The sequence below is a fragment of the Narcine bancroftii genome, chromosome 1, assembly GCF_036971445.1.
Source record: "Narcine bancroftii isolate sNarBan1 chromosome 1, sNarBan1.hap1, whole genome shotgun sequence".
NCBI lineage: Eukaryota > Metazoa > Chordata > Chondrichthyes > Torpediniformes > Narcinidae > Narcine > Narcine bancroftii.
This window is the reverse complement of record NC_091469.1, coordinates 152,706,316-152,728,167: the sequence shown is the minus strand read 5'-3', so window position 1 is coordinate 152,728,167 and position 21,852 is coordinate 152,706,316. Positions and strand designations below refer to the sequence as shown.

Below are 21,852 nucleotides of genomic sequence, written 5' to 3'. Positions count from 1 at the left end.
AGAACTTGGTTTTATCGTCTCGGATGATGATGGGTGACCTGATAGAGATTTATAAGATGGGCCATTGGTCATGTAGATAGCCAGAGGCTTTTTCCCAGGGTTGAAATATCTAGTATGAGGGGCCATAGTTTTAAAGTGCTTGGAGTTGGTATAGGTGGGGTGGGGGATGGGGGGTAAGGGAGGGTGTGCGTGCATGTAAGAGGCAAGTTTTTCCATACAGAGTGGTGGGTGCATGGAATGTGGTGCTGACAATGGTGGTAGAGGCAGGTACAATAGGATCTTTCAAGAAACTATTGCGTAGCTCCATGGAAGTGAGAAAAATGGAAGGTTATGTAGTGGGGAAATTTTATGCAGTTGTTGAGTAGGTTATGGGAAACAAGGAGATGTAATAGAAGACAGGAACTGAGCCCTTCATCAAGGTATCTTTATCTTTGAGATGTAAAATGCAGACTTTTATGTTTTGTGTCTTCCTGACAAACCTACTGCAATTTTTTGAGGAAACCACAAGCAGGCGAGACATAGGACATGCAGTGGATGTTATACATTTGGACTTCCAAAAGGCTTTTGATAAGGTGGCACACATGAGGCTTCTTAACAAGGTGAGAGCCCATGGAATTACAGGAAAGATACTAGCATGGGTAGAGCATTGGCTGATCAACAGGAAACCGAAAGTGGAAATAAAGGGATCCTATTCAGGTTGGCTATCAGTTACCAGTGATGCCCCACAGGGGCCGATGTTGGAGCCACTTCTTTTTATGTTGCATGTTAATGATTTGGATTACAGTATGAATGGCTTCGTGGCTAAGTTTGCAGATTTTTGCAAAGATAGGTGGAGGGGCCAATAGGGAGGAGGAAATTGAGAGGCTGCAGAGGAACTTGGATAGATTAGCAGAATGGGCAAGGAAGTATATGAAATACGATGTTGGAAAGTGTACGGTCAAGCAGTTTGGAAAAAGGATTAAAAGGACAGACTATTATTTGGATGGGGATAAAATTCAAAATTAGGAAGTCCAAAGGGATGGGAGTTCTCATGTAGGATACCCTAAAGGTGAACCTCCGGGTTGAGTAGGTAGTGAAGAAGGCATATACAATGCTGGAATTCATTTAAAGAGGAATCAAATATAAGAGCAGGGATGTAATGTTGGGGCTTTTAAGGCACTGGTGAGGCCTCACTTGGAGTACAGGGCACAATTTTGGGTTCCTTATTTAAGAAAGGATGTGCTGGCTTTGGAGAAGATTCACAAGAATGATTCCAGGAATGATTAGCTTATGAGGAATATTTGACGGCTCCTGGACTGAATTCTTTGCATTTCAGAAGAATGTCCAGGGTTCTGATGTCTCCCCACAGAGTAGATGTGGCAAAGGTGTTGCACATGGTAGGGGATAGAGGGCACAACTTCAGGACTGAAGGGAGCCCATTTCAAATAGATGCCTAGGAGTTTCTTTAGCCAGAGGGTGGTGAACCTCTGCAATTGGCTACCATGATAGCCAGGTTGTTGCGTGTATTTGAGGCAGAGATTGATAGGTATCGAACAGTCAGAGTATCAAAGATTCTGGGGAGAAGGCTGGGGGGGGAAGAGGGTGAGGCTGACTTGGAGAATGGATGAGCTCATGATGGAATGGTGGAGCTCATATCTTCTATATCTTGTGATCTTTTGGTTATTAGGTTGGCCCAACACTATGGGCCAAAGGGCTTGTACCATACTGTAGATTCCTCTGTTACCCTTGTAAAGTGGGACAATTTACCACAAAAGTGGCCCAAAACTTTTTATTTGTAGGTGAGGTCTGCCCTAATTTTAAATGGTGAAGCAGTGCTTTTATGGTGTAATCGTATCGTGAGGATGGACCAGAGCTACACACGATGCTCCATGTCTGTAAAGTTGCAATATCTTGACCCAACACTATCATGCTATGCCCTGACCTCTGAAGGCAAAACACCATAAGCTTTCACCATTCTATCAATCTATTTTGTCAACTTCAGGGATCCATGGACTTGCCCCCCTCCACCTCCCCCCCCCCCCCCAAACCAAGGTGTGTCTGTTCATCAACATTCCTTACCCTCCCACGTAAGGGCCCAGATACAGTAATGAAAATGAACAAGAAAAGGTATAAAAGTAACTTTTATTTTTATATCTATCTATCTCTTTTTCTCTCTCAATATATATGTACACAAAAACATAGTTTCCCCAATTGTACTCTATATACTTAAAATATATGTAAGCTCTGACAGTGAACAGATCTGTATGTTTGGAAGGGGGGGAGGAAGAGACTGTTTTGTTTTTGTTTGTTGTGTTTGTAAGAAAAAGTTTAATATTGTATATTTAAAATGTTATTATGTATACTTTTTCGAAAATAAAATAAAATAAAATATATAAAAAAAACATTCCTTAGCCTGACCAGATATTGCTTATTTTCTATCACTATTTGGATTACCAAAATTCATCTTTCTACTTGTTGAGATCAAATTCCATCTGCGCAACTTTCCTTCTGATCTTTATCTTGCTGTACCCTTAAACCATTGTCCTTGCTATCCACACCGTCAATTTTCATACCATCTGCAAACTTGTTAACAATACCTCCTACTTTCATATCCATTAACTTAATATTACTGACACTAAGGTTTCCAGCACTGATCCCTGTATGCACTGAGTATACTTTAGTCTATACTCCTAGAAGTGCAGAATGTTGCAGGAAATGACAAACGTGACAAGTCCATCATAGCCGCAGACCTCTTGGCCACGGAAGACATCTACACCAGATGCTGCTGTCAACATCACAAAAGACATCTATCATCCTGACCATGGTTTCCATGCTGTTGCCTTTGGGCAGAAGCCTGATGTCTGGCACCTATACATGCAAGCTTCTTGCCCCCCCCCACCACTTTACTGTTACTTAACTTCATGATTTCAAGACCACCAAAGATCTGTCTGCACTGTTGACTGTCCATTTTTTTTTTGCATGGTGGTTATTTCCAACTGGGAGTACATCTTATTTATTTGTTGGTTGATTTTCCTCTTCCTTGCCTATAGAATCCATCTGATTGGGAAAATAGCTGATGTCACTCCCTTCTGTAAGAAGGGAGAGAGGCAAAAGACAGGAAATTGTATACCGGTTAGTCTAACTTCAGTGGTTGACAAGATTCAAATGATAAAATAGACTGAAGTCGGCGTGATTTATTTCAGGGAAGATCTCGCCTGACAAATCTGCTAGAATTCTTAACAGGATAGACAGCCAGTGGATGTTGTTTACTTGGATTTTCAATTTACCCTTAACGTTAATGTGTTGCACATGATGCTGTCAAACAAGATAGGAAATCATGGTATTATGAGAAAGGTACTTGCATGTATTAGAAGGTGGGCAAAAGACCAAGGTGGGGGGGGGGGGGTGGGAGAAGGGAAGCTTTTTTAGCTGCTGATGGCTAGTGGCTTTCCACGGGGCTAATGTTGCAGGTGTTTGCCAATGGTTGCGCAATGTTCAAGTTCATTCACAATTCCTCAGCAAATAAAGCAGTCTTTCTGTACCAACAGCATTCAGGCTGATGAATGGCATTGAAACATCTATGCCATAGAAGTGCCTGTTAATACCATCTTCCACAAAAGGAAGTCTAACCAACCTCTGCTTAATTCTCAGTGACTTCACTATCATCTGATTCTCTATATTCAATGCGCTGAGGGCCGGCTTTAACCAGAAACTAAACGGGAATTGCTTCATAACAATTGTTAAAGTTTATTGACACGTGCATCAAAAATAGCTATGATAGAGGTAGTTTTGAAAGCAGACCAATCGACATCTCATTAAAAGGTACAAGAAGGCACAGAAGTGCATGGTCATAGACAGTTGATAATGGAGTAAAGGCACATAATCTTACTACTTTGGGGGTCATTCAAGGGTTTGATAACAGCAGGAAAGGTACCGTCTTTGAATCTGGTGGCGTTTGTTCTTGTGAATCTTCTTTCTGATGGGAGGAGGACAAAGTGCATGTGGCTCAGGCGGGATGAGTCTTTTAACATGGTAGCTGCTTTTCCAAGGCATGGTATTTATAGGTGGAGGGGAGAGAGTGTGTATGATGGATCGAGCACATTCACAACCCTGTGCAGTTTTTCTGGTCTTGGGTGGAGCTATTTCTGACCCTTGCAATGATGTACTATATGATAGGACTCTTTCAATGGTTCCCGTTGAAGTTGTTAAGAGATTTTGGTGACTTGTCAAACTTCCCAGAGTTCTGAAGTAGAGGTGTTAATGAACTTTTTTGGCCTTTGCATTGATGTGGGTAGACTAGGATAAGACAAAAGAAGTTTACTCCTTGAAACTTAAAGCTGTGTCAACAAGAACAGGGTATTTTGCAGTGAGTGTCTTCCTCCTTACAGCAGTGCACAGATGTGCTGGAGAAACTCAGCAAGTAACGTCCCCTGGAAGTAAAGGGTAACCAACATTTCGGGTCTGGTATAAGCAGAAAAAGGCAAGTGCCTGAAGAAAAAGGTGGGGGAGGGAGCATGAGAGTAGGAAGGAAGGAGCAAGGGACAGACCACAGGGCTAATAAGCTAAGAGGTAATAGGTGGATACAGGTGGGAGGGTAGAAGAGGAAAACAGCTAAAATGTGAGGGCAGAGAAAGTGGTGGGGAATGGAAGAAAGGAGACGGGGAAAGAGTGTGACTCGAGAGAGGGTTACTGGAAAAGTCTGTGTTAATATCGACTGGTTGGAGATTGCCAAGCACAAAAAAGAGAGAAAAGACCACTGTGTAAATTTAATGAGAAACGTTTGTACATGATATGGTTCATAGTGTGAAAAATTATATGAAGAAAAAAAAGAGGTTGCCAAGCACAAAACAACGTGCTTTTCCAATTTGTGGATGTCCTCCGTTTGGCAGCACAAGACCATGGATAGACGATGGTATAGGAATGGTGTGTGGAATTGAAATAGGAGGCTACTGGAAGATCCTTGGTGTTGCAGCAAACAGAGCAATGGTGCTCAACAAAACTATCTCCCAGTCTGCACCTAGTCTCCTCTGATAGAAAGTGGTCACATCAGATGAAGTAAATGAACCTTACAGATTCACAAGTGAAGTGTTGCTTCACTTGGTTGGTCTGTTTGGTGGCTCTGAATGTGGTGAAGGAAGAGGTATAGGTGAATAACATTTCTTGAGGTCACAGGGGTAGAAATCAAGGGAGTAATTGGTGGTGAGAGATTTCCTGTTGGAATGGTGCCTTCGGAAACCAGAGAGCAGAGGGGAAGATGTACCTAGTGGTGGGATCTTGTTACAGCTGGCGGAAACTGCAGAGGTTGTCTTTGACACATGCGATTGAAACCAAAGGCCGAGCTCTATGCAAACAACTAAGATCAGGATTGAACTTGATATTTTGGAGGCACTAGCCTCTATACATTTTCTGCTGTATTTTCCACCTTAATAGTATTGATAAGGGAGAGACTCGAGGTGGTGATTGAAACAAAGCTAATTGTTTTTGCCAGAAAATAAAGTTTTAAATCTGCTGTTCATAAAGGTGCTGGGGAAACAGCAGATCGTGCAACACCTATGGGAGCAGTGGACAGGGTGCTTGAGATGAGAGGTTTCTGCTAAATTATTATACAAGACTATATTTGTAAAATGAAGAATTGTTATAATTGCAGCATGTCTGTTGGTCAAATGGAATCATGTAATCAGTCTGTAAATTTTTAAGTGAAGCTTGAATGTTATCCTAATAGAAACACAGCAAAATTGCTCATGTACAAAACTAACAACCTAAAACCTCCTACGGTGGTTGTCTTGCTTGTCATTACATCACCTTTAATATCACGGCCATAATTTTTATTCTATCACTGCAATTCTCATAAAACTAGTTAATTAGTTTATTCCATGAGGTCTATACTGCAGTCTGGAAGTTTGGGACTTTCATCAACTGTTTTAGTAATCAATTGGGCTTGCAGTATTGAACCTAATTGAGGTCAATGTAATTGGATTCACTCAGTAGAAATGAATCAAATTCCTTAATATTTAGAAGAATATTGCACAAAGTCACTTTCTGGCTTGACAAAAGTTTTATCAGCAACTATTTTGCCCTTTTCATAGTTCCAATGAAGGATGTTTTGTGTCTGCTTCATATTCCACGTTTGCTCAGTTTTTGTATTTCATGAGCTTCCGAAGGCTAAAGTTAATCTGTAACTGATGAATGGGTGCAAAATTTTGCCTCAGACAAGTAAACAATGAATAACTTGTCTTCAGGTTGTGCATCAATGACTTTGGCAGCTGAGCTGTTTGACCTCAAAAATTGCATCTGGACTTTTTTTTTTGAAGCATTTACAGGGATTATTCAGAACTACATTTAGGTTTGTATCCTGTTAAGCAGTAAATTTGCTTTTTATTATTGTAAAAATTACATACATCAGAGGAGCTTTTTTCAGAACTTCTGGGTGCCTGAGGAATAGAACTGCTCATCTGTAACAACATTAATTTTCATTTGATAATTCTAACTGTAATTGTCCAGTTTTATAAATAAAATGTTCAGGTTAAATGCAAGAGCATACTATTGCTCGTTGTGTTGAAATTGGTGTACAATTTCAGTATTCTACCAGGTATATGATGCACCAGAGAAGCTTATGGTGTTTAAATATGTCATCCTTAAAGTTAAGAGTGATGGTGGTCAGTATCCTACTTATTCATTAGCGCCTTTCATACTTCCACTTGTAAGTGATCCCAGGAATTGACTGCCAGTTAGTCTTTAAAGTGTCTAGTGTGAATGCAAAATCAGATCAGATCAACGCTGGCGTCAGATGACATCCCCTCCCCTCACTCCGCAATCATGCAAATTTAAAAATGGCAATTGCATTGTGGGATTGAAATATCCCAAGTGTTTGCGTGAGTGCAGGAACAAGAAGGACGAAAGATTAAAATAAAGATATAAACTTTGCCTTGGGAAAGTCACCGTAGGAGAAAGGGGAAATAAATAGCAATAGCAGACAATTTTTAAACAGTGTGGGAAAATTGGTAGCACTATAGCGCACAGTTTATAAAGAACCTGGGGGGAAAAGCAATGGCAGACTTGACTTCCCAGAATGCTATGTGGCCCTCTATGAATGCTCCGTGCATGCAGCCGTGTATACAGCCTTTTCTCTGCCGCACGGAATTCTGGGTCCGCCATCGCTTTTTCTCCAAAGTATTTATAAATTGTACATGATAGCGCTACAAACTTTCCTATGCTGTATAAATTGTGTGCTATAGTGCTACCAACTTTCCCACGCTGTTTAAAAATTGTCTGCTATTGCTATTTATTGCTCGCACTTTCCCACCATCCCTTAAAGGTTTATACAGGTAGGCATAACAACAACAGGGGCTGAAGGGCTCATACTGTGCTGTACATAAAGCTTAATTATATTATAATTAGGCATGATTAATTTTGTTTAATACAAGATCACAATACATTGATCAGGATTTAGGGCATTTTGCTCGATGCGTCATGACGTCACCAGTAGAAGGTAGAAAGGTCCTAATTCCGGTGAAAGTGTTCAGTGTCTCAGTTAAGTGTAGTCAAGTGTGGAAAGCCAAACCCCCATTCCTATCCCAGGACACTGGACAGCCAATTTAGTGGGACACAAGTGTGAAGGGGGCTATTGAAATGTCCTGAAAGTGTTTGCTTTCCTGTACTCGCCTTTAATTATTTAATAGATGTTGCTAATGTCAAAGTAGTCAATCTGGTAAGCCGAGACATCTTGAGCATGTAGAGTTGAACTCCCACACAGAATGTGACATTTTCCCTTCTACCCCATTCTCCTCCACTGTTTTGCATCAGTAAATCATGAGAACTGCAGCAAGAAGTAACAATTAATTGGTTCTATAATATGTACTTTTAGGTTGTATTTTGAATGTTACTCGGTTAAGAGAATTACATTTTTTCTCTCTAATTTCATGTTGTCCAAGAAAAGCACACTGCCTTTGGAATGGATGCAACCAGGAAACCAGTCAATTCAATTTTTAATGTTAGGAGAAAAGAAATCTAAAAAGTAATATACTTCAGGGAACACGAACTTAAATGCATGGGGTAAAAAAAACAGTGCAAATGCCATGATTTTTTTTCAGGATGTAAATTTTTTCTTCAGAATATTTTAAATGGATTCTTTGATTTTTGTTTTTGTTCATCTCTTTCCCATTATTCATCTTTTGGTTCTGTGCCTTTCTATCCAAGCAAACAATGTTCCCCTGTTAGGCGAATATGCATACTGGCATAAGATTAGTGAGAGTGCTTTCTTCCTTTATGTTCACTCTTAACACATTACATTCTTTTAAAAAAGAGCTGAAGCATTTGATTCCCAGGCTTCCAACGTTTATTTTAATAGAAGCTACAGATGCTGGAAATGTGAAATAAAAACGGTGTTGGTGATACCTAGCAGTTCAGACAGCAATTGTGAAGATGATGCAGTTCAGGTTGATAAACCTTCGGCAAAACCCAATAATGTTGTTTTGTAGCCAGGTGTGATCTAGTCAGTGCCTTGGCTTGTTTTCTTATTGCTCCTCTGTAGAGAAGTCCATCATACCTCAGGTTGTACAAATTGGTGTAACCCGTGTGATTTATAAATGATGGAATAGCCTTTCTTTTCCTGTTGATCGTTGATCTCATAGCTTGGGTGCAAAGTACAGAAGATGACTTGTGATTACTCCAAAAGTTCCTGGTATGAAAAAAATTTTAGAAAGATTAATCTCTGCTCTCATTCTGCACTTGTCTTTACAATTAAAGGGTTGTCGTACTCGCTTCTGAATATTTACAGGCAACATTTTTTTTCCTATCGGCCTTTTGTGAAAAGAGAAATGGGTGTCTCAATCTAGTTCTGCACTTTATGATATTGAAGGAGGCTATTTGGCCTTGTCAGATATATTTTAGATATTCCCTAATGTTTCGAGCCCAAAGGACCCATAAACCCAGCAGCAATAGATACTCAGCAAGACAAATGGTTACTTAACAAAAGTTGCTTTTAATTATCTATAAACATGAAAACAGAATCACACTTTAACTTATCTATTATTAACTTAACCCCCTTCTAATTCTAAGCGCATGTGTAAATAATGTGTGTGTAAGTTCAGAAAAGTTCCCTTGGTTCACAGTCCAATCTCACTTCTCATTCCTCCAAGTTCACTGGTTGCAGGTAATTCTTGTACTGTGCACAGAATTTAACATTTATAAAGTTCACCAGGCTTTGGTGCTCAAAAGGTAAATGGTTACACCTCAGGAAGGTTCTTGTTGGTTTTCAGAGAGATATTTGTTGTTCAAGGACATCCACAACTCCAGTGTCTCGCTGACAAAATGTGCCCCTTCAGGGATCTCCAGATGATAACCTCTTTCTTTCAGGTCACCACAGAAACATTAGACAGCCAGTCCTCTCCCCTTGCATGAACCACAAGGGCTATGACCAGGCTGTCTTCCAAAAGCTTGCCAGCTTGTCCTGATTCAGTCCCAGCAACTTCTGCTAGCTGATGGCCCTTTTACAACAGCAAATTTTCCTCTCAGACTGCAGCAGCTCCAGCCGGTTCTTTCATCTGTTGCCATTAGTGAAGTCTTTTGAGCACTCTGCAAAACTCTTGCAAAAAGGTGTGAGAACCCATTATGTCTCCAGTATTTCAAATAAGATCTGTTTTAAATTGTTTGCATGTGACCTACTCTAGCAAACCTTTCCCAATTTATCTCCCAAAAACATTTCTATATGCTCTGTCACTCTAAAGTGTGGAAATCAATTATCCAATTTTATGGGTCTCTCAGTCAATTTTGATTACTTTTATTTGGAATTGAAATAAGGTTTTCTTTTAGTGAAAAGCCAAGTTAATTGTCGTGCATCATCAAGGTTAAAGGAGCAGTTAAATTTAATAGTGGATGATTTTTGTTCCTACAGGTCCCTTTACAACAATGGTACTTAACCCAATTTGTATTCGCACACAATTTTAATTTAGAGATCGAACATGGTAACAGGCCTTTCCAGCCCACACCATCCTGTGACCAATAAATATCTTACTCCACATTTCCGTATTAAATTTAAAATACCATTTGTCTACTAATTTTACCAGGCAGGTTATGCCTTCATACCTTTTATTACAGGAACCACTTTCCTCACTGTTTGCCACACTGCCAAATTGGCTGTGATTTCGATATCCTAAAAATGTTAGTGCATTTCTGTATTTTATATATAGCAAATATGTTCCATCAAATGTTTTCTAAATAATTAAATATGCAGAAATATCTGCATTCCTTTTCAACTTTCAGTTGCTTTATTGAAAGATAGCATTAGGTTATAACAATCTGTACTGGCTATCCTAAATTAATAACCTTCTCAAAGTGGATGGTTTTTTTTTCTCCTTGCCACTGAAGTTAAACTGACTGACCTATGGTTAATAGGCACATAGAACATTGCAGCTTAGTATAGGTCATTCAGACCACAATTTTGTGCCGATCCTTCCCCACCTCCCATCCATAATCCTCTGTTTTTCTTACATCCATGTGCCTATGTAAGTCTTAGATATCCCTATTATACCATCCTCCACTACCACCCAAGCAATTCATTCCAGGCACCCACCCACTCTCTAATTTTTTTTAAAAGTACCTTAACTCACCTTAAATAGATGTCCTCTGATATTTGCGACTGTTTCCCCAGTAAAAAGGTGTTGGCTGTCCACCCTATCTATGCCCATCATAATCTTGTACATCTCTAAGTCATCTCTCATTCTTTGTCGTACACCTTGCAACCTATTAAAAATGGTATCCATTTGTTATTTTCCATGCCTCTGGCTCCTCCCCAGTATTTAGAGACCATGAAATTATGGATGGTCATATGAAAATTTGGAAGAGCTAGGACCCAGCATGAATTTGTGTGGGAAATGGTGTCTCTGAAATTTGATAAATTTATTTGAAGAGGTAACAAAAAGCGTTAGATGAGGTCAAAACAGTTGGTTATTGATGTGTATTTTAGTAAAATGTTTGATAAGGACCATAGGGTAGCTTGGTATAGAAAGTTGGGCCACATTAAATAGGAGGACAACTGGATTAAAAAAAAATATTATTAGGAATCTGGCAATAGTTGTAGAAGGTAGTTTTTAAGTCTGGAGACCTCAGGGTTCAATGCTAGGACCCTTGCTTTTTGTAATGTGCATGAATAATTTGGCCAAGAATATTTGTGGCAAATTTGCTGTTGACACAAAAATATATGCTACAGTGAACAGTTGAGGTTTACGTTGGTTTTTATCTGGATCTAGATCAGATGGGGAACTGGGCTGAAGAATGGCAGATGCAGTTCAACTCTGACAATTGCCACATGCTGTATTTGGCTCAACCAAAGGACCCTAAAGAGTACTATGGCACAGGAAGACCTAGTTCTGCAGGTGGATAGCTCTTTAAAGATGCCAGCACAGGTGAACAGAATATGGAAGAGAGCATTTGGGATGCTTGCCTTCCATTGGTTGGGCCATTGAATTGCATGTATTAAGATGTCATGTTGGTTTCATGAGATATTGGTGATACACTTGGAATATTCCATGCAGTTTTGATCTTCTAACTACAGCAAGAATATTATAAAGTTGGAAAAGATGTGGAAGAGGTTTATGAAGTAGCTGCAAGGATTAGGGAAGATGAATTAGCTTGAGAGACTGGAAAAACTAGACCCATTTAAGACTGTAGGAGGTTGAGAAGGAATCTATAACATCATGAGGGGCGTTAATCAGGTGAATCGTGACAGTCAGTTTCAATAGCCCCTTTTCCATTGCCACTCTGTCCCAGGAATATATTGGGATTTTACTTGGACAGGGTCCAGAGGAAAAGGAACATTGTCTGAATGGTGGCGTCAAATGACGTCATTTCACACCGGGGATTAACCACCTCTACCCCTACTCCTACTCCCGGTGTTGCTGACACTGGAATGCTGTTAAAACCAGTGGAAAAGGGACAGCAGAATGTCACCCATTTCCAGTTGGAGATCGAAAACTCTGATTCCCAGGGATATGTGTTCAGTGGAAAAGCAGTTAGTGTCCCAATTAAGGGTAGCCCAGTGGAAACCACACAAAGGGCTTCCTATCCCAGGACACTGCACAGCCAATTAACCGGGACGCCAGTGGAAAAGAGGCTTAAGATGAGAGGGTATTACGTAACTAAGGTGAAGAGGAGAGGAACTTTGTTAGCACGAACAAAGGAACAATAATGGTAAATTCAAAATAAGTTTTTATTAAACTATTAATTACATTTCTTACTTATCTCTAAACTTAACTCTACATTTAACCCCTCTATGTGCAAATGTAAATGTCTATGTGTGTGTAATAAAGTCCCAAACTTTAACTTAATTTTAGATTTGCTCGAAGGTCTTAAATTTGCAGTTCAAAAATTATTATAAAGTGCTTTTAAACATCATATCTTCAGGCCTTTTTAAACTCATTTCTTTCGATGAGTTGTCCTTCAGAGAAGTTCTTCAAACAGAAATGACCATCTTCTAAGCCACAAGTGTGTATCTCCTGTGAGGATAATACAAGTCCTGTCTTTCCAGGAGGTCAAATCTTCTTTTGAATGAAGACTTTGGAATCTGTTTTCCAAATTATGAAACTTCCCTCTTTATCTTAAAGAAACAGTCAGAAGTAGCTTCTCTTTTGAAATCTTCTATTTCTATGTCCCTTTTTTTTTTAGGAGTAACACATAACAGCACCTATTCTGGTTACTGTAATTCAACCCTGTCATCCACGAGGTTACAACTCCTGTGTGTGTCACACAGGGTTTTGACATCTATAAATTAATTCAAAATGTCTGAATTTGATAATATATTTCTCCAAATCTCAGGTCACAAGATATGTGACATCATGTCTGTTATGAAGTTCATAATGTCTTTTCACACGGATGTGTTAAAAGCATCTAAGTCCACTGTTAAAATAATGTTTGTATGTGACCTACACTTAAAAAACCTGGCCCAGCTTTTCTCTGTTAAAACCTATCTATTTACAATATAAAATACAACATAATCTGTCACACCTCTTACTCACAGAATTAAAGTAATTAACTTTGTTGGATGAAGGGCTTAAGCCAGAAACATTGGTTATGCATCTTTATTTTTGCTATATAAAGTACACAATTTGACCTCCTGAGTTTCTCCAGCTTTGTTTTTAGGTTCCTAGAATTGCAGGTCTGTTGATTGAGGAGAGAAATCAGTAGGCTGGGCGAAGCAGTATTATCTGGATCTTATAAGAATGAGAGGTAATCTCAGTGAAATATACAATGTTGTTGGTGAATTCACCGGGTGAATGCAGACAAGATCCTGCCTAGTCCCCTGGCTTTTTGGGCAGAATTAGAGTGGATAATTCTTCACAGAGTGATAAATATTTGGAGTTTTCTACCCTGGAATAATGGAGACCTTGTTATTGATTGCATTCAAAGAACAGGTCAATATATTTTTGGATATTAAAATAAGCAATAAATAGGACAGGAAAGTAATATTTAGGAAGAAGACCGTGACTGATCTGGTTGAAGAACAGAAAAGGATGAAGGGGCCATATGATCTACTCCTGCTCTTATTTTTTTTTTATGTTATTATTTTCTGCTAAATGTGAAAATATTGTTTGGGCATCCTTTTCCTTGATCAAGTTTGATACAAAGTATTATTTTGTATTTCAGCCATGCCCAATAAATTAATACACCAACTTGTTGGTCTCTAATTTGCCTTCTTGATAAATGTTTACTTTTACTTGTCTTCAGAATCATTTTAGATTTAATTTTGTGTTAAATGTCATTCCACTCTTGTGATTCAACTGCCCAAAATCTTTAACATTTCACTCCCTCTGATCTTAATATATTCTATTAGTCTGTAGTTTTCCAGGATAAGCCGTGGCAGCCCAAACGTAAACATCAGATTTTATTCCTCTGGCCAACTATATTCAATCTGAAATTTATTTCTGATTTCTTCAAGTTCCCTGGTGATTTTTTTAATATAATTTTTTATTTTTCACACTGTGTCCCATATCAACGAAAATATATACAAACGTTTCTCATTAAATATACACAGTGGCATTTTCTCCCTTTTTTTTCCCCCTACCCTCCCTCCCCCCTTCCCACTCCCCTCCAAAACCAATAAATATTCAACATGTACAATAAAACCATGAAACAATATCTTCACACAATGAAAAATAAACAAGAAAAATGTGTCATCTACTTTTACACAATGAATCAAATCGTTTTGTCTTATCATTTTAGGGGGTGGAAGTCTGAGGCAAGCCCTCTCTGTTATGTTCCATGTATGGTTCCCAAATTTGTTCAAATAATGTGACTTTATTTTTTAAATGATATGTTATTTTTTCCAATGGAATACATTTATATTCATTTCCATGCACCATTGCTGTATTCTCAGGCTCTCTTCCATTTTCCAAGTTGACATTATACATTTTTTTGCTACTGCCAAGGCTATCATAATAAATCTTTTTTGCGCTTTATCCAATTTGAGGCCTAATTCCTTACTACTTATGTTACTTAGAAGAAAGATCTCTGGATTTTTGGTATGTTATTGTTTGTGATTTTATTTAATATCTGATTTAGATCTTCCCATTACCTTCTTACAGTGGAAACATCTATCTGGTAATGTTGGATCCTATTCTTTTAACTTTTGAGGCATGATATATATATATATATATATATATATATATACTTGTGTAACCAATTATACTGTATCATGCGTAACCTTGTGTTTATTGTATTCTTCATAGTTCCAGAACATAACTTTTCCCATGTTTCATTTTTTATCTTTATGTTTAGATCCTTTTCCCACTTTTGTTTGGGTTTATAGCTTATTTCATCATTTTCTTTATCTTGCAGCTTGATGTACATGTTCGTTATAAATCTTTTAATTATCATTGTGTCTGAAATCACATATTCAAAGCTGCTTCCTTCTGGTAATCTCAGTCTGTTTCCCAATTTATCCTTTAAAGTTCAAGCATCAAGCTTTCAGTTGATGATATGCAAACATTGTACCATGAGTTATTCCATATTTGTACTTCAGCTGTTCAAATGTTAATAAATTATTTCCCAAAAAACAATTTTCTATTCTTTTGATTCCTTTTCTCTCCCATTCTCCAAAGGAAAGGTTATCTATTGTAAAAGGGATTAGTGGGTTTTATGTCAATAACAATTTTGGTATTTGGTAATTCATTTTTTTTCCCTTCTAAGTGGATCTTCTTCCATATATTAAGTAAATGATGCAATACTGATGAGCTTTTATCCATTTACTGTTACCTTTGCCAATGGTCCATGATATAATGCTTTAATCCAATTAATATATCTTTCTGGTAGATTGAACCTCTAATACTTTAAATAAATAGTTCCATTCTACTCTGTCAAAGGCTTTTTCTGCATCTAAAGCAACAGCCACTGTTGGCTTCTTATTTCCTTGAACTGCATGAATTAGATTAATAAGTTTACAGACATTATCCGCTGTTTGTCTTTTCTTACTAAATCCAGTTTGATCTTGCTTTAATATTTTTGGTACACAATTGGCCAATCTGTTTGCTAATACTCTTGCTATTATTTTATAATCTGAGTTGAGGAGAGATATTGGTCCATATGATGCTGGTGTTAATAGATCCTTCCCTGACTTTGGTATTACTCTAATTATTGCTGTCTTAGATGAATCTGGCAAGTTTTGTGTTTCTTCTATCTGGTTCATTACTTCCAGGAGAGGAGGAATTAATAACTCTTTAAATATTTTATAGAATTCTATTGGAAATCTATCCTCTTCTGGTGTTTTATTGTTCGGCAGCTTTTTTAATATATCCTTTTGTTCCTCTTCATGCAATTTCGGCAGTTAAATTTTAGCTAAAAACTCTTCTGTTTTATCATCTGGTGTGTTTTTTTCTCTCAGTTCGTAATACTTTTGCTTTATTTTCATTGTTCTTCTCCACCTTGTACGTTTGTAATGTTTCGTTTTTTATTTTTTTTGTCCACCAATTCTCTTTTTCATTATATCATCCCTTTTTACTAGTTCCTTTTCTGTACTTACTATCTTATTTTCCAACTTTTTCATCTTAGTTGTCCTTTTTCATCTTAGTTACATAACTTATTATCTGCCATCTAATGAAGGCTTTCATTGCGTCCCATAATATAAATTTGTCTTTCACTGATCCTGTGTTTATTTCAAAATATGTTTTAATTTGGCGTTCAATAAACTCTAAATTCCTGCATTTTAAGTAGCATGGAGTTTAACATCCATCTATGTGTTCTTGGTGGGATGTCCTCCAGTTCTATTGCTAATAACAGGGATGAATGATCAGAGAGTAATATAGCTTTATACTCAGTTTTCCTAACTCTCCCTTGAATATGGACCGACAACAAAAACATATCAATCCTTGAATATGTTTTATGCCTACTCAAATAATATGAATATTCCTTCTCTCTTGGGTGCTGCCTCCTCCATATATCTTTGTTTCATTTCCTGCATTGATTTAACCATAAATTTGGCCACTTTACTCTTTTTGCTTGTCTTTTGTCCAGTTTTATCCAACATTGGATCCAAGTTAAGGTTAAAATCCCCTCCTATCAATATATTTCCTTGTGTATCTACAATCTTCAAAAAAAAATCCTGCATAAACTTTTGATCCTCCTCAATAGGTGCATATATATTGAGCAAATGCCAAAATTCTGAATATATCTGACACTTTATCATTACATACCTCCCTGCTCGATCTAATATTTCCTCTATTTTGATTGGTACATTTTTATTAATATAGCTACACCTCTAGCTTTTGAAATATTTGATGCTGCCGATACGTGTCCTACCCAGTCTCTCTTTAATTTGTTATGTTTTACTTCAGTTATTTATTTATTTTTTAAAAAAATTTTATTTTTCACACCATAAATCACATTAACCATGATACACACTTTTTCCTTTTCACACATATACAGTGCCATTTTCTCCCCCCCCCTCCCTCCTCCCATCCCACCTTCCCTACCTCCCCCCTCCCGTCCATTTAAGGTACAAAATCTAAGATACATCAAACCAGTCAGGCAATGTTGTCATTCAATAAAAATACACCAGAAATTCCACTGAGTCCATTCTTTTCATTTCCTTTCCTTCCGTTAACTTAGGTAGTGATTGTCCCCGGTAGGTTTTCGCTATTGTGTTTAATGTAAGGCTCCCATATTTGTTTGAATATTTCAATATTATTTCTTAAACTATATGTTATTTTTTCTAATGGAATACATTTATTCATTTCTATATACCATTGTTGTATTTTCAAATTATCTTCCAATTTCCAGGTTGACATAATACATTTTTTTGCTACGGCTAGAGCTATCTTAACAAATCTTTTTTGTGCATCCTCCAAATCAATTCCAAATTCTTTGTTTTTTATGTTACTTAGGAGGAAGATCTCTGGATTCTTTGGTATATTGTTTTCTGTTATTTTATTTAATATCTGATTTAGATCTTCCCAAAATTTTTCTACTTTCTCACATGTCCAGATTGCATGAATTGTTGTTCCCATTTCTTTTTTACATCGAAAACATCTATCAGATACTGTTGGGTCCCATTTATTTAACTTTTGAGGTGTAATGTATAGCCTGTGTATCCAGTTATATTGTATCATACGTAACCTCGTATTTATTGTATTTCTCATCGTTCCAGAGCATAACTTCTCCCATGTTTCCTTTTTTATCTTTATATTTAAATCTTGTTCCCATTTTTGTTTAGTTTCACCATTTGTTTCCTCATTCTCCTTTTCTTGCAGTTTAATATACATATTTGTTATAAATCTTTTGATTATTTTTACTTCAGTTAGATGTGTTTCTTGTACAAATGCTATATCTATTTTTTTCTTCATTAAATTTAATAGCCTCTTCCTTTTAATTTGGTTATGTATTCCATTAATGTTTATAATCATATAGTTCAACGTGGCCATCTCATATCTTGTTTACCCTTCCTTTCCACTTCCTCACCACCACCATCCCCCTTTTCCCCATATTCATCTGTTTTTCTTTTTTAAACTCAATGTATTTTTTTTATTTTTTTTATTTTTCACACTATAAATCATACTGACCAAAATACACACAAACATTTCCCTCTTGAATATACACAGTGTCATTTTCTCCCCTTTTCCCCCTCCCCTCCCTCCTTCAGCCCCCCTCCCCACCCACTCAACGTTCAACATATATGATACAATAACCCATTAAACAATGTCATCATAGTTTTCATCATGTAAGTACTGAATGAACTTTATTTTGAGGCTGTGACTTCTGATTTTAGACATCATCCTTGCATTTATTCATTTTTAGAGTATCTCATATTCATTTGGAGTTGAAATACAATGGATTATAGACTTTGACTAGTTTTAGATTTATTCTCCTGAGTGGCTCAAGTTGACTGTTATTTGTACGCTATGGGGTGACATTTCAATGTTTTCTTTCTTGCAGAAGCCAAGAATATCTTGCCATGAATGGTGACTCTGGTGCAGGGGTGGTTACTTCTCCACCCCCATCAACTGCTCCACACAAGGAGAAATATTTTGACCGAGTTGATGAAAACAATCCTGACTACCTCAGAGAGCGGAACATGCCACCTGACTTACGTCAGGATTTCAACATGATGGAGCAGAGGAAGAGGGTGTCCATGATTCTGCAGAGTCCGGTAACTTCAAAAATTTCCATGTTGATTGGATTTGCAAAAATGCATGTTTTCACTTGCATTCAAGGTGGTCGGATTTGGCCTTCATTTATTTTGAAGACCAGAATCAAAGCTATCTTGTGAATATTTTTTCATTGTGCCCAGTACATTGATACTTATAAATATTTCATTCTAATTGTCCTTGGTATTAAAAGTCAAAGGCAAATACAATATAATAGTGAGAAAATGTTTAAAAATACAAAAATGAAAAAAGAAAATGCTATAAATACTCAGTAGGTTAGGCAGCATTTATGGAAAGAGAAACAATGCATTGTTAAAAGTGGATTGCAGAGGATTATGTGACCTCCCTGACTGGAACTTAGTCGGAGGTCACATCATCTGCCAATCTAGAGTGGACTCTGCCTACCCATTAGTGCACACCTTACTGTTGGCTCATTTGAATAACCCAGCATCATCAATGGCCAGACATGTAGCTCACAATGCTATGAAGACCAACGCTCTCTTCTGCCTTTTGGTCCTCACCACGGACACTTTCACGCCAGGTCGTAGCTTTGAACGTCCCTGGAGGAGTTGGGGGTAAGGTGTGCTCTACACTTGGGTCATAGTGTAGTGTTAGAATTCTTTGGCTTGGCTTCGCGGACGAAGATTTATGGAGGGGGTAAAAAGTCCACGTCAGCTGCAGGCTCGTTTGTGGCTGACAAGTCCGATGCGGGACAGGCAGACACGGTTGCAGCGGCTGCAGGGGAAAATTGGTTGGTTGGGGTTGGGTGTTGTGTTTTTCCTCCTTTGCCTTTTGTCAGTAAGCTGGGCTCTGCGGTCTTCTTCAAAGGAGGTTGCTGCCCGCCAAACTGTGAGGCGCCAAGATGCACGGTTTGAGGCGATATCAGCCCACTGGCGGTGGTCAATGTGGCAGGCACCAAGAGATTTCTTTAGGCAGTCCTTGTTCCTTTTCTTTGGTGCACCTCTGTCATGGTGGCCAGTGGAGAGCTCGCCATATAACACGATCTTGGGAAGGCGATGGTCCTCCATTCAGGAGACGTGACCCACCCAGCGCAGCTGGATCTTCAGCAGCGTGGACTCGATGCTGTCGACCTCTGCCATCTCGAGTACTTCGACGTTAGGGATGAAAGCGCTCCAATGGATGTTGAGGATGGAGCGGAGACAACGCTGGTGGAAGCGTTCTAGGAGCCGTAGGTGATGCCGGTAGAGGACCCATGATTCGGAGCCGAACAGGAGTGTGGGTATGACAACGGCTCTGTATACGCTTATCTTTGTGAGGTTTTTCAGTTGATTGTTTTTCCAGACTCTTTTGTGTAGTCTTCCAAAGGCGCTATTTGCCTTGGCGAGTCTGTTGTCTATCTCATTGTCGATCCTTGCATCTGATGAAATGGTGCAGTCGAGATAGGTAAACTGGTTGACCATTTTGAGTTTTGTGTGCCCAATGGAGATGTGGGGGGGCTGGTAGTCATGGTGGGGAGCTGGCTGATGGAGGACCTCAGTTTTCTTCAGGCTGATTCCAGGCGAAACATTTTGGCAGTTTCCGCAAAGCAGGACGTCAAGCGCTGAAGAGCTGTCTCTGAATGGGCAACTAAAGCGGCAACCCTCTTTTCAATCTTCTTCAGCATGATGCTGAAACAAGCCATGAAAGACCTCAACAATGAAGACGCTGTTTACATCCGGTACCGCACGGATGGCAGTCTCTTCAATCTGAGGCGCCTGCAAGCTCACACCAAAACACAAGAGAAACTTGTCCGTGAACTACTCTTTGCAGACGAGTGTTAGAATAACACTTTCCGTTGGTACAAGGAATCTGGAATGTGTGTGGAAGTCCCTGTCTTGTGGAAGTGTGCACATGCGAAAAAGAGAGTGGTAGGGTAAGCAGCCACTGGTATTGGGGATCATGCCTCCTTACACCATTACTCAAATTCAGCTCTGTATTAACAGAAGGTAGGCAATCACTGGTATTGGGGATCATGCCTCCTTACACCATTACTGAAATTCAGCTCTGTATTAACAGAAGGTAGGCAGTCACTGGTATTGGGGATCATGCCTCCTTACACCATTACTGAAATTCAGCTTTGTATTAACAGAAGATAGGCAGTCACTGGTATTGGGGATCATGCCTCCTTACACCATTACTGAAATTCAGCTCTGTATTAACAGAAGGTAGGCAGTCACTGGTTTTGGAGTCCACTGGGTCTGATGAATGCCGATCTAGCTATATTAATAGTTTGAGTATCGTTGACATCTTCCCCTATTTAATCCCCTTCTGTGTATAATAAAGTTGTTCTTGACTGTGAAACTTGTGTCTGGATTCGTCCCTCTGTGAACCCATGGAACCTGACACAATCCCATCAGAATATCCAGTCAAAAACCATTAAAACTGGGGGAAAAAGAGGGGGGAAAACCAAGTTGTAAGTTGCAGGGGGGGGGGGATTGGAGAGAACTGAAATATCTCTGGAATGAAGCAGTTATTGTGTGATAAAGCTGGTTGAGAAAAGAGAGGAGGTGTGGGGAGAAAGAAATAGAGAAGCAGAAGGAGCGATTAGCAAAGTGGGCATCCAATGATACACATTTTATTTGGTCAAAGTATTATTTAGTACTGAAACTTGCTTTAACATTTGAAAAAAGGCAAAATGTTTTGAAAACTTGCAAGCTTTTGGAACTGATGGAATGATTTTATATTTATTAGAATGTGTATTGTGCTTACTTCCTGGTGTTCTTTTGATTTATTTCTGTAAAGTAATTGTCAGACAGGACTCCCTTCTGTTCCTAAATTCCTGATATAAAGTCAGCATGGAACTATTAATGTTGGAGTAAGCTGTGGACTGGTTCTCTACTGATGAATGGTGAGACCCCATGGTATAATGGCAACGGTACTTGAAGGTTGATTGACGGGCAGAAGGCAAAGAATGGAAATAAAAATGGGCCTTTTCTGGATGTCTGCTAGTGACTGATGGTGTTCTGCAGGGGTTGGTGTTCGGTCTGCTACTTTTTAATATTTTAAAATTTTAAATCACATCAAAAGGTACTTATATAAATGTATTGATATCAAATTACATGTGAATATGTTCATCCCCCTCCCTCTCTCCCTCCCAACTTCCCTTCTTAATCCTCCCCCTTTCCTAATCTAATGATTATAAATAGATAAATTGTGTGTTTATAAAGAAGAATATGTATCTAGATAATATAGGAGAATGTCAATCTAAAAATATAAATTGATTTAATTGTGGACTACAGGTTCA

The 21,852-nt window shown here is 38.5% G+C and overlaps 1 protein-coding gene across 8 annotated transcripts in view; it reads left to right on the top strand.

Moving 5' to 3' along the window:
• Positions 1–21,852, top strand: part of add1 (adducin 1 (alpha)) — a 189,977-nt gene that overhangs the window by 65,748 nt on the left and 102,377 nt on the right. For all 8 annotated transcript variants that reach the window (XM_069942012.1, XM_069942040.1, XM_069942062.1 and 5 more), the window contains exon 2: positions 18,397–18,610. In XM_069942012.1, coding sequence (XP_069798113.1) covers positions 18,416–18,610 — 195 coding nt within the window. In that variant the 5' untranslated portion in view covers positions 18,397–18,415. The remainder of the gene's footprint in view (positions 1–18,396; positions 18,611–21,852) is intronic.